Source organism: Juglans regia, chromosome 7 (genome assembly GCF_001411555.2).
Source record: "Juglans regia cultivar Chandler chromosome 7, Walnut 2.0, whole genome shotgun sequence".
NCBI lineage: Eukaryota > Viridiplantae > Streptophyta > Magnoliopsida > Fagales > Juglandaceae > Juglans > Juglans regia.
The window spans coordinates 50,279,647-50,291,755 of record NC_049907.1 but is presented as its reverse complement, the minus strand read 5'-3'; the positions used below and the strand labels follow the sequence as shown (position 1 = coordinate 50,291,755).

General features: G+C 34.8%; 1 protein-coding gene and 2 pseudogenes across 1 annotated transcript; all 3 read left to right on the top strand.

Moving 5' to 3' along the window:
• LOC108986316 overlaps positions 1-2,019 on the top strand; it is a 6,532-nt pseudogene extending 4,513 nt beyond the window's left edge.
• Positions 2,020-5,644: 3,625 nt separating this feature from the next.
• LOC108986330 (heat shock cognate 70 kDa protein-like) lies at positions 5,645-8,518 on the top strand. The gene is made up of 2 exons (XM_018958907.2): positions 5,645-5,955; positions 6,701-8,518. Exons 1-2 carry the CDS (start codon positions 5,739-5,741, stop codon positions 8,338-8,340), a joined length of 1,857 nt encoding a protein of 618 aa, XP_018814452.1. The 5' UTR covers positions 5,645-5,738; the 3' UTR covers positions 8,341-8,518.
• Positions 8,519-10,296: 1,778 nt separating this feature from the next.
• Positions 10,297-11,866, top strand: LOC108986333 (annotated as a pseudogene).
• The last annotated feature ends 243 nt before the right edge of the window (positions 11,867-12,109 follow it).

The following is a 12,109-nucleotide window of genomic DNA, read 5'->3' as shown; positions in this document are numbered from 1 at the left end:
AGTAGTAGGGAGTCTCATGTACCTCATAGCTACTCGACCAAATCTAATGTTTGTAGTGAGTATCATTAGTAGGTATACGGAGAATCCTATTGAGCTACATTTACAGGTAGCAAAAAGGGTGCTACGGTATCTGAGAGGAACACTTGATTTTGGGATTTTCTATAGGAAGGGAGGAGATAATGATGAACTTGTTGCTTACACTGACAGTGATTATGCTGGAGATTTGGAAGATCGAAAGAGCACCTCAGGTTATATTTTTTTATTAAGTTCAGGAGCAATTTCTTGGTCATCAAAAAAGTAACCAGTAGTGAGTTTATATACCACAGAGGCAGAATTCATTGCAGCAACTTCATGTGCATGTCAAACAGTATGGTTAAAATGGGTGTTGGGAAAGCTAAATCAAAATCAAAGCAGGTCATCTGTTATTCAATGTGACAGTAGCTCTGCAATCAAACTTTCGAAGAATCCAGTAATGCATGGTCAAAGTAAGCACATAGATGTACGTTTTCATTTTCTTCGAGACCTTACAAAGGATGGTACTGTGGAATTAGTATATTGTGATACACAAGAGCACTTAACTGATGTAATGACTAAGCCACTCAAGTTGAATACCTTTATCAAGCTGTGAGGACAATTGGGAGTTTGCTCTGAAACTAATGTAAACTGAAGCTTGTAGTGTTCAGTTTAAGGGAGGAAATGTTAGTTTTTATGTTTATCTTACTGGTTTAGTGGTTAGTTACCACTACGTCTTTAAATACCTTTTATTTTGGGTTCTGTTATTTGCTGATTTGGTCTTCTCAGCACGTTGTAGGAGTTGTTTAGATGTGGGCTATTTTCATGTTTGTTCAGTTATTTCTATTTGCTTTGTAAGGCTATATAATAGCCAAGTTTGTTATTCAATGAAGTTAAGTTGATTTCCTCCAGATTCATCTGTACTCTTTATTCAGCTTCTATTTTCTAACAGTTGCATGGCTTCTTCGATGGAAAAGAGCTTAATAAGAGCATCAACCCGGATGAAGGCTTATGGAGCTGCAGTTCAAGCTGCAAAGTTGTCTGGTATGGGTAGTGAGAATGTTCGAGACATTGTGCTTTTAGATGTTACCCCTTTGTCACTTGGTGTGATGGTCAAAGGAAGCGACGTGTCTGTTGTGATTCCGAGGAATACCGTTATTACAGGAAGGATGGAAGACACCTATACCACCATCTCTGACAACCAAACATCTGCATTGTTCTCAGTTTACGAGGTCGAAAGAGCGAGAGTAGAGGATAACATTTGGTTGGGAGAATAAGCTTTTCAACATTCCAGCAGCACCAAGGGGTGTTTGTAACCTCAGAGTATGCTTCGACATCGACGAGAATGGTATCTTGAATGTTTCTGCTGAGGAGGAGACTACTGGCGTGAGTTGTCAGATAACTATTACCAATGACCAAGCGAGACTGTCCTGCGAAGAGATCAATAGGATGGTGAAGGACGCAGAGATATATACATGGTTGAAGATGATGAGCACAGACAGAGAGCTAAGGCAGCTTTAGAAAACTATGCCTACAAGCATACTGTCAATGATAAAGAAATTAGTACCAAGCTTGTCCCTGCAGGTAAGAAGAAGATTGAAGCAGCTATTGACCATCATGTTTTGATCTTGGCCCATAACCATATAATAATTTTTTAAGACTGTCTAAATAGAATTGCGGTAATTAAGGTGCAGTACTAATTCATAGCGAGAAGCCTAGAAGACTCAAAGACCTAACTAAGGTAGTAGTCACTTGTCTCTGCTGTCTGCACATTGGAGGTAAGCTGAGGAGCTTGAGATTTTTGGTAAAAATGGAAGATGGAGGATTTATGGTGTGCGTGTGGTCTAACATTTTAAAAAAAAATCTGAAATGGTGGATGCGTAAGTACTCAATGGAGTCGGGCACCAAAATCTTCCTACTTTAGCGAGTGGGTGCATGGTGGTGGAAGCTGTCTCCCATTTATATTCTGTGTTTTGCTTTCTTGAAAAAGAGTACGAGGATTGTTGTATTTTGTTTACTCGCTTTTGGACCAGTCATCTATTTTTGGGTCAATCTTAATTTAAGGCTGGCATCTAAATCCTCTTTCATGAAAACTATATTATTTATAAGAAAAATGCTAATTAAATCCATAAAAGTGACCAATTAAATTTTTATTTTTAATTTATTTATTTTTACTTAATAGTTAAGGAAGGAAATATTAGTGAATTAATATTTTTTTAATGATTAAGAAAGTAAATATTAGTGAATTGATATTTTAAAAAAATAAAAAATAAAACCATGTAAACAATGAAAAAAAAAAAGAGAGAGAAAATAAAAAAAGATATTTACATCAGTCCACTTCTTTCCATTAAACTATCGATTCCAGTAGCTTTGTCCTATTTTAAAAAAATGAGATATAAAATTTTTATCTTATTTTATTTTATTTTTATAATTTTTTTAAATTCTTACAAAAAATATAATAAATAATTCAACTTTTTAAAATCTCAAAATAATAATAATATTAAATAATAATATTTTAAATTTTCATCTAAAATAAAAAATTCTCATCTCACTATCAAAAAAGATATTTATGAGAGTTAAAATTAGAGTTGTTCATATAATCTGAAGAACCGATAGACCCGATTAAAATGAACCGACCCGACCCGTTTTTTATCAGGTTTCTATTTGATCGGATCTCCAACCCGACAAGAAGCGGATTTGTATTTTTGGTGTCAACCCGTCCAACTATACAAACATCATTATCTTCAAATCTCAAACCCTAGCTGCTCTCTTCAGATCTCAAATCCTGTGTGGGTCTTTCTTGCGTAAGCCCTCCCTCTCTCTCTATCTCTCATCCACCGTTCATCTCTCTTCCTTCCATACCTATAAACATTGTTCCTCGCCAGTAAACAACTATTTTCGCATTTCAAGATATGCTTAAACATTGTTTGCGTGCACTTATGATCTACGTGGATTCGGTCTTGCTCGTCGCGTTTTGAGAGAATGTGGTGGGCCTCGTTCACTTTAAAGGCTTGTTATTGAGTTTTTTATGCCCGGGATCGTGATCTAGGGTTTGATTTTGAGATTAAGATTATGTTCTGTGGTTGTTTTTTATTTTGCTCACGGTGAAGCGAACGAAACGGAGGCTTGTAGAGAAGAACTTCCGAATGAAATGGTATGTGGTTAATCTTTTTCGGTTTGGTTTTCTCTGGCTTCACATTTAATTTGCATTTTCAAAATTTTCGGTTAAAACTTATATGGATTTTCCTTTCTTCTTATGTATCATCATTTGGACCTTGGACATTGTTCTTTGTTGGAGCGGGTTCATAATTTTTTCTCTAATGATGGTAAGTTTTTCTGATTTCTATGTAGATTTGGAGTAAGTTTTTCTGGGTCTCTCTTGTATTGAATGACATGGGGTAACTTTTTTCTGATTCCCATTACAGATTTGGAGTTCTATTGGTGTTTTTGATTCAAGTAGTCTTCAAGTTTCTGAATTTTTTGGATTTTTTTCTCGTATTTGAATATAATCTGTTGTGATTTTAGTTGTTTGGCTCATGAGGAAACGAAGAAAAAAATGAATTTTGACGTTGAATAAAGAAAATGAAATGGGTTCCTGTTGTGGTTTTAATTGTTTGGCTCTTGAGAAAACAAAGGAAAAAATTAATTCTAACGTTGAGTAAAGAAAAAATCCATTGCTGAGTATGAACTTTTTTGTTGTGTAGGACATATACATGTTATTGAGCAAGTGGTTTTAGACGATTTGGAAGCTAATCCTGAAAAATATTGTTGTGTTGAAAACAATGTTAGATCTTTAAAAGAATTTTTCTTGTGTTTAGTCCAGATTTAAAGGATCTCAGTGGGTCTAGTATGGTTATTTCAGTCCAGTATTTATCAAACTTAGTCCAATATTTAGTGGGTCTGTATTTATTTGGTTTTCGAGAAAGTGTGAAGGGAAAGGAAGCGGTAATGCAATTATTTTTCTTGTTCTTAATTTTTTTTTTTTTGTTTTCTTTTAATCTCAGCATTCCTGTAGAGATCAGCATCATTGTAGATAAGATTGAAAGTTGAAGTTTGATTCGGGGGAAAATAAATTGGTATTCAATTAAAAAATGGAAGCTGGTTCTTCTACGATTCTATTTTGGTCGGGTCAGTTTCTCAGATCGGGTCTGGCACAAAACCGACTATATCGCATAGGGTTGCAAGCCTAGTCAAAATCTACCGCTCTCTTTTGGAACATTTAAAATTTATTCAATTATTTTTCGTTTTAAAAAAAAATGATACGAACAAACTTCACATTTTTTTTGTAATCTTCAAAACTTTGTATTAATGACGAGCAATAAAACCAATAGTTACTCACAAATTAGAATGACAAAACTTGTGCTGCACGATTTGATAATCTCCATGACCTCATCAACGATTCTACCATTAAAGCATTATAATTTTAAAGTAGCAATCTCGATTCTTTCGAGTTCATGTCCGTTTCTTCTGTTTGGATTGGGGTCCAGCTAGAGTGGCTCTAGAGGATGTGCAATGCCTCTTTTTATTTTCTGTTTTTATTTTCTAAATATTTTTTGAATTCTTTTAAATATTTGTTTTAAAAAAAATTCATAAGTTTATTTAAAAATACCTCTTTAATAATTAAATAAAAAATATAAAAAATAAAATTAGAATCGGTAACTTTTCTCAATAATATTCATCGATTGAAATATTTGGATTAAATGCGCATATGTCCATTCTTTTTGAGGTAACGTCATTCTCTTAAGGAAGAAAAAAAAAAAATTTTGTAAGTCTCTTGTTTAACACACTCAACGTATAATTGGTGTGGAAGATTGAATTTTTAAAAAAATATCGATGTTTTGAGTTTTTTTTAAAATTATAATATATCCTATAATAAATAATGTGTTAAGAAAAAAATACTTATGTACATCACAAATATGAATAGAAATTCAAAAAGATGATGTTGTTAAGTTACGCATACAGAAATGAGATGTTGTTTCATCTAATCTTATTTTAACTCATCACATTATTATAATTTTTTTAAATTTCTACATAAAATATAATAAATAATTCAACTTTTTCAAATTTTAAAACAATAATAATATTAAAAAAATAATTTTGTAACAATATTTTAGTCAACAAAAGTCATTCTACTCATCATTTCTATATCACACACCACACATGATTTTTTTTTATTATTCTTGCAAAACTAAAAGAATTATTCTATTCATTATCTATGCACCACATATTTAGTAACAGAAAAATAAAAAAATCATATATAATATCTGGTGTAAGAATGATAGAATAATAATCTATGATTATTTTCGGAGAGGTTTGGATTCAAAACCTATCTCAACTTATCTCATCTCATTATTACAATTTTTTTAAAATTCTACACAAAATATAATAAACAATTCAACTTTTTCAAATCTCAAACCATTTAATTTAACTTTTTTAAAATTCTACACAAAATATAATAAATAATTTAATTTTTATTCTATTTTTTACAAACCATTTTAATATATTTTAACTCATATTTCAATCCAAACCACTCCTTAAAATGAGTTGGGTGTCCGGATTCCGAACCGAACTGATTCAATATCTCGCGCAAATATCGTAGAAAAAGCAACTTTGACAAATGCCGTCTACTTCCTGGGCAAGGAAAGAAATTATATAAAAACAGCATCGTCTGCGAGAGACATATAAAAAGACTCGCTTCAAGACCGTGACCATTCTGGAAGTCGACAATGGCCGAAGAATGGAAGGAGGGCCCAGCAATAGGGATCGATCTCGGGACGACATACTCGTGTGTGGGAGTGTGGCAAGATGATCGAGTAGAGATAATAGTTAATGATCAAGGAAATAGAACGACGCCATCTTATGTTGCATTCACCGAGAAAGAGCGCTTGGTAGGTGATGCCGCCAAGAACCAAGTCGCCAGGAACCCTACTAACTCTGTCTTTGGTAATTTTTCAGTATCATTTTTCTCATTCCTTCTTTCCTTCTTTCTATTTTTTGTTTTTTTTTTGTTGAGAAATTATTTTTGTACATCAATTCTCCATAGCCGTAGCCTAATTTTAAGATACAACAACATCAACATTAATAATAATAAGCAAGAGAGCATGCAAATCTATATGGCGGCAATGGGTTACGCCGTGCCTGTACGGTATATTGTAAAATTTAGTTTTATTACAAAGTAGATCGTATCATACGAAACCAGTGCGTGGATTTATTTTTATGTATTTTCTTTGTGGTTGAATCACTTCTCTTAATTCTAACAAAGTTTGTTTTAATGTAATTACCATCTAAACCTGTTGTCTCTCTAACTTCAAGCACTAGTCTTTATTCATGGTATGCACATATTTTAATAATCTTCAAATTTAGCGTTTTAAGCTTAGATTATCAACATTAATTATTTTTTAAATTTTAATGTGAAAATCCATCAATTTTGTGAATAACTTAATGTGTGTCAATTGTTTTTTTATTATTTACCTTCGTGTATTTATTAGATGTTTATTGGATTTGGACCTACAAACTATTAAAAAATGCATCTTTTTAAAACTTAATTCCCTCTGGCTAATGCAGTGATAACTAATTTACCAGTTCAGAAAAAAAAAAAAGAAGAAGAAGAAGAAGAAGGAAACCATGCCTATAAAAAATTTAGAAGAGTTTGATATTTATATTTCCTGCATCTTACTTTGTTTTGCAGATGCAAAGCGGTTGATTGGAAGGAGATTCAGTGATCCGTTGGTTCAGAATGATATCAATCTTTGGCCATTCAAGGTCATTGAAGGTTCCAAAGACAAGCCTATGATCGTGGTAAGTTATAAGGGTGAAGATAAACAATTCGCTGCTGAGGAAATCTCATCGATGGTCCTAAAAAAAATGCGTGAGATTGCCGAGGCCTATCTGGGCAAGATGGTGAAAAATGCAGTTGTTACTGTCCCTGCCTACTTCAATGACGCTCAGCGTAAGGCCACAATGGATGCCTGTGACATTGCAGGCCTCAATGTCATGCGGATCCTCAACGAACCAACCGCCGCCGCAATTGCTTACGGCCTTCACAAGGTGGGTAGAATTGGCAAGAGAAATGCATTGATCTTTGATTTGGGTGGTGGTACTGCAGATGTCTCACTTCTTACCATTGAGGAGAGTAGTTTTGAAGTGAAGGCTGTTGCTGGAGACACACACCTTGGAGGTGAGGACTTCGACAACAGAATGGTTAACCACTTTGTTCAAATATTTAAAAGGTGGCACCAGAAGGACATAAGTGGAAACGCCAGAGCTCTAAGAAGGTTGAGAACTGCTTGTGAGAGAGCAAAGAGGATTCTTTCTTCTGCAATTGAGACTACCATTGAAGTTGATTCTTTGTATGATGGTATTGATTTCAGCTCAACTATTACCCGTGCGAAATTTGCTGAACTCAACATGGATTTATTCCAGAATTCTATATATCTTGTGGAGAATTGTTTGACTGATGCTAAGATGGACAAGGAAAATGTGAATGATGTCGTTCTTACTGGTGGTTCTACCAGAATTCCCAAGGTTCAGCAGCTGTTGCGGGACTTCTTTGATGGGAAGGAGCTTAACAGGAGCATTAACCCAGATGAAGCTGTGGCATATGGAGCCGCTGTTCAAGCTGCGAACTTGACTGGTATGGGTGATGAAAAGGTACAAAACGTTGTGCTCTTAGATGTCACCCCTTTGTCCCTTGGGGTCAGGGTCCGAGGTGGTGTCATGACTGTTATGATTCCGAGGAATACTGCCATTCCAATCAAGATGGAAAAGAATTACACTACCACTGAGGACAACCAAACTGAGATAACATTCGCCATTTACGAGGGTGAGCGAGCAAGAACTGTGGATAACTACTGGTTGGGAGAATTTACACTTTATGGTGTTCCTGCAGCACCCAGGGGTGTTGCTAGTGTCGATGTCTGCTTTGACATCGATGCCAATGGCATCTTGAATGTTTCTGCCCGGGAGAGAACCACTGGTGTGAGTCAGCAGATCACAGTCACCAATGAAAAGGCGAGACTGCCCAAGGAAGAGATTAATAGGATGGTCAAGGATGCAGAGATGTACCAGGTTGAAGATGATAAGTATAGAGAGAAGGCTGAGGCTAAGGCAGCTTTGGAGAACTATGCCTACGACATGAGGAATACTGTCAATGACAAGGAGAATGGTGCAAAGCTTGCCCCCGCAGGTAAGAAGAAGATTGAAGGTGCTGTTCACCAGGTGATTCAGTGGTTAGATGGGAACCAGCTTGCGGAGGCAGATGAGTTAGAGGAAAAGCTGATAGGGCTTCAGTTAATCTGCAATCCCATCATTGCCAAAAACGCTAAATAACACTGCAATTGATCAGCTCCTTACTGAAAAAGAGGGATGACTGTTATTGTGACTGTTTTCCGACATTGTTTTTGCAACCTTTTAATGGTAGTATTTTTGGTGCTAGTGCGTTTGAATTTGCTTTTGTTCGGTACAGTTTGGAACATTCTCAAATTTATGCATGATCTGTAACTTGATAGTCATTGTTGGTGTTGATTTGTGTGTGTCAAGGTTTGATAGCGATTTAGAGGAACAACTGGAAGTTTAGTTGGAGTTTTACCAAGGTGGTTGGGACTGGCTGTGGACTGATGAGGATGAGCCTCGACGCCCTAGCCCGGCGCTTTTGGTGCCGCTAGGATTTGATCCGGTCACCTATCTCATTTGACACTAGAAATTCGTTCTTCCACACTATTCTGAAATCAACCAGCAAGAATCTTAATCACTTTCGGTAACTTTTTCTCCTTTTTTTCTCATAGGAGGGCAAGGTTTCAATAGGTACTGAAGGATATTTCTCTAATGCCGGACCTGAATTGCACCCTATTCCTGAACTATTACTTAAAAATCATTATTCAAAGGGATTTTTTTAGAAGGAAAAAGAAAAAGAAAAATAAAGAGTGGGAGAAGCTAGGCCTGGAATCCAAGGGTCTCGTGGTTTGTCCTAAGATCAGCGTATTTAAAATATAATAGTCGTCCCCAAATTTTTCTTTATAAGTAATACCCCTATGAAAAATTTGGAATCAAACTCTTCCATTATAAATTTCGTCCATTCTAATCAATAAAAAATATGTGACAAATCAATAAGATTATCACATAGAAATCTTATTTTTCTTAACAAAAGAAATTATAATTAAAAATTTATAATAATATATTTTTTAAAAAAAGTTAAAAACACTGAACAGTAGGAAAGAAATAACAATGGCGGTCCCTACCCCCAGGACTACCAGATGGTCACCTGTTTTAACGATATGTATCGAACGAAGTTTGGTAATTTTAAGGATATTTGAAAGTTTTTTTTTAAAAAAGTCACACAGTTTCCATCGATCAACTTCTCCAAAAATAAAAAATAAGGTTTTTTTTTTTAATTTTTTTTAAAAAAAAAAAACCATTTTATTAAATAAAATTTTAAATAATTTTTATAATTTTCAATGTGTGTAAGGCCTCATAATACTAAATTTAATATTTAATATAATGATTTTCTTTATAAGTAATACAATGAATTATCTATATTTTAAATAATTTTTTTAAGATCTTATTAAATTGAGGCACAAAATCTATATTAAGGCCTCATTTTAAATTGTTGTAAATATACATTCACAAAATCTATATTTAAAGATTTTAAATAAAATCTCATTTTATTAAAAAGCTTAAAAATATTATATATAATAATTTATATTTTATTATATTATACTTACAAATGACTTAATTAAATTTCGTCTTAACCCTCAATTTATATTGAGCCGCATGCTGCCAAGAACCAGATCGCCAGGAACCCACCAACTCCATATTTGGTAATCTCCTGATATATTTGTTATTTCTTCAAAATTCTCGTTTGACTAAGATATTGGTAAGTAAACATTTGAATTTGTTAAGGGTTTCATTTTTCTAAAATTGGATTAACTTAAAAGGTTTTCTTAAAGCATAAAAAGAAAAAAAAAATGAAGAGTTTTTGTTTTAATAAGTGAAAAAAAGAAAAAATAAATAAAAGTTGGAAGGGAATTGATTACAATTTTAGATATATATAGTTTTTTAGTTTACAACTCAATTAAAAGCTGAAAACGATTTAAGAAAATTACTTGAAGCCACCTATAAAATTAAAACGCATTTTTTTTTAAATCTCATCCCGTTATTGAATAAATAAGATATTAAATGTAGTATACATTAAATTGTAAATGACCAAATAATATTGATAAGAGTACAATTTAAAGAAAAAGCTTTGAATCGGTTGTAAACTAATCGATATATAGGTTTCCTGTTTCACCTGCTTTAATATTGACAAATTGATTATTTAATCTTCTCTTATAATCTTCCAGATGCAAAGCGATTGATTGGTAGGAGATTCAGTGATCCCTTGGTTCAGAGAGATATCAACCTTTGGCCGTTCAAGGTCATTGGTGGTCTTGGTGACAAGCCTAAGATCGTGGTCACATATTAAGGATGATATTTTCGAGGTGAATGCTGTTGCTGGAGAAACACAACTTGGAGGCGAGGACTTCGACAACAGAATGGTAAAGCACTTTGTGGATGTATTTAAAAGGCAGCACAAGAAGGACATTAGTGGAAACGCCAAAGCTTTGAGGAGGCTGAGAACTGCTTGTGAGAGAGCAAAGAGGATTCTTTCCTTTGAAATTGAGACGACCATTAATGTTGATTGTTTGTATGAAGGTATTGATTTCTGCTCAATCATTACTCGTGCCAGATTTGAGGAGCTCAATATGGATTTGTTCAGGAGTTCTATTCGTCTTGTGGAAAAGTGTTCGACCGGTGCTGAGTTTGACAAGAGGTGTATCCACGATGTCGTTCTTACAGGTGGTTCTTCTAGAATTCCCAAGGTCCAGCTGCTGTTGCAGACCTTCATTGATGGTAAGGAGCTTAGAAAGAGCATTAGCCTGGATGAAGCTGTGGCATATGAAGCAGCCGTTCAAGCTGCAAAGTTGTCTGGATTGGGTAATGAGAGAGTTCGAGACATTGTGCTCTTAGATGTCACACCTTTGTCCCTAGGGGTGGAGGTTACAGGAAGTGACACGTCTGTTGTGATTCCAAGGAACACTGCCATTCCAACCAAGATGAAGGAAATTTGCACCACTGCCGCCGACAACCAAACTGAGGTTTCGATATTGGTTTATGGGGGTGAGAGGGCAAGAACGTTGGATAACAATTGGTTAGCTTCAGGGCATTCCTGCCGCACCAAGGGGTGTTGCTAAGCTCAAAGTTTGCTTTGATATCAATGCTAATGGTATCTTGAATGTTTCTGCTAAAGAGAAGACAACTGGCACTAGTCGCAAGATCACCATCACCAATCACAAGGCGAGACTGTCCAGTGAAGAGATTAATAGAATGGTCTGGGAAGCGGAGATATTCATGGCTGAAGATGAAGAACATAGAGAGAGCGCAAAGGCTAAGGCAGCTTTGGAGAAGTTTGCCTACAGCATGAGGAACAATATTAATGATAAGGAGATATGTGCTAAGCTTGCCCCCGCTCAAAAGAAGAAAATTGAAGCTAGCTTGCAGAGGTAGTTGAGTTTGAGGAAAAGCTTTTAGGGCTCAAGTTAATCTGCAATCCGCTTATATGGGCACTAAGTATCTAGGCACTAATAAGAAATTGTGCAGCCTCCCCTCAACAAAGGATTACAGTTGTCGATGCTTATGTCTGCCATAGCAGCTTACAAGCTACGATCGCAAGGAACTAAAGCTCAAACCATGTTTTTGATAGGTAATCATAGAAATTTTATTAATAGAAAAAGGCAAAGCCCAGGTACATAGGTAGTATGCATGAGAAAAAAGCTCAAACCATGTTACCGGTGCTACTTTTTTAAATCTATTCGTCCAAACCTTTAATTAGAGTATTTTCTTTTGTCTTTCGATTTTTCTTCCTTTTGTGGTTGTTGGAAGTTGGAACATTTGAATATTAGTCTGCAATTTCTGTTTTTTTTTTTTTTTTTATAGGTAATTTCTTGTTTTTTCGTTGTTGGTATTGATTTCAGAGAGTAAAATGTTCGATGGTGATTGAAAAGAACGACTTAGAATGAAATGGATGGACTACAATTATCAAGCTTAAGAATTAAAGCCCATT

Excerpts from the sequence above, each read along its gene's own strand:
- LOC108986330 (XM_018958907.2), top strand. The coding sequence starts at position 5,739 with ATGGCCGAAGAATGGAAGGAGGGCCCAGCAATAGGGATCGATCTCGGG. Across the intron at positions 5,956-6,700 it reads CCCTACTAACTCTGTCTTTG|ATGCAAAGCGGTTGATTGGA; the intron begins GTAATTTTTCAG and ends TTTGTTTTGCAG.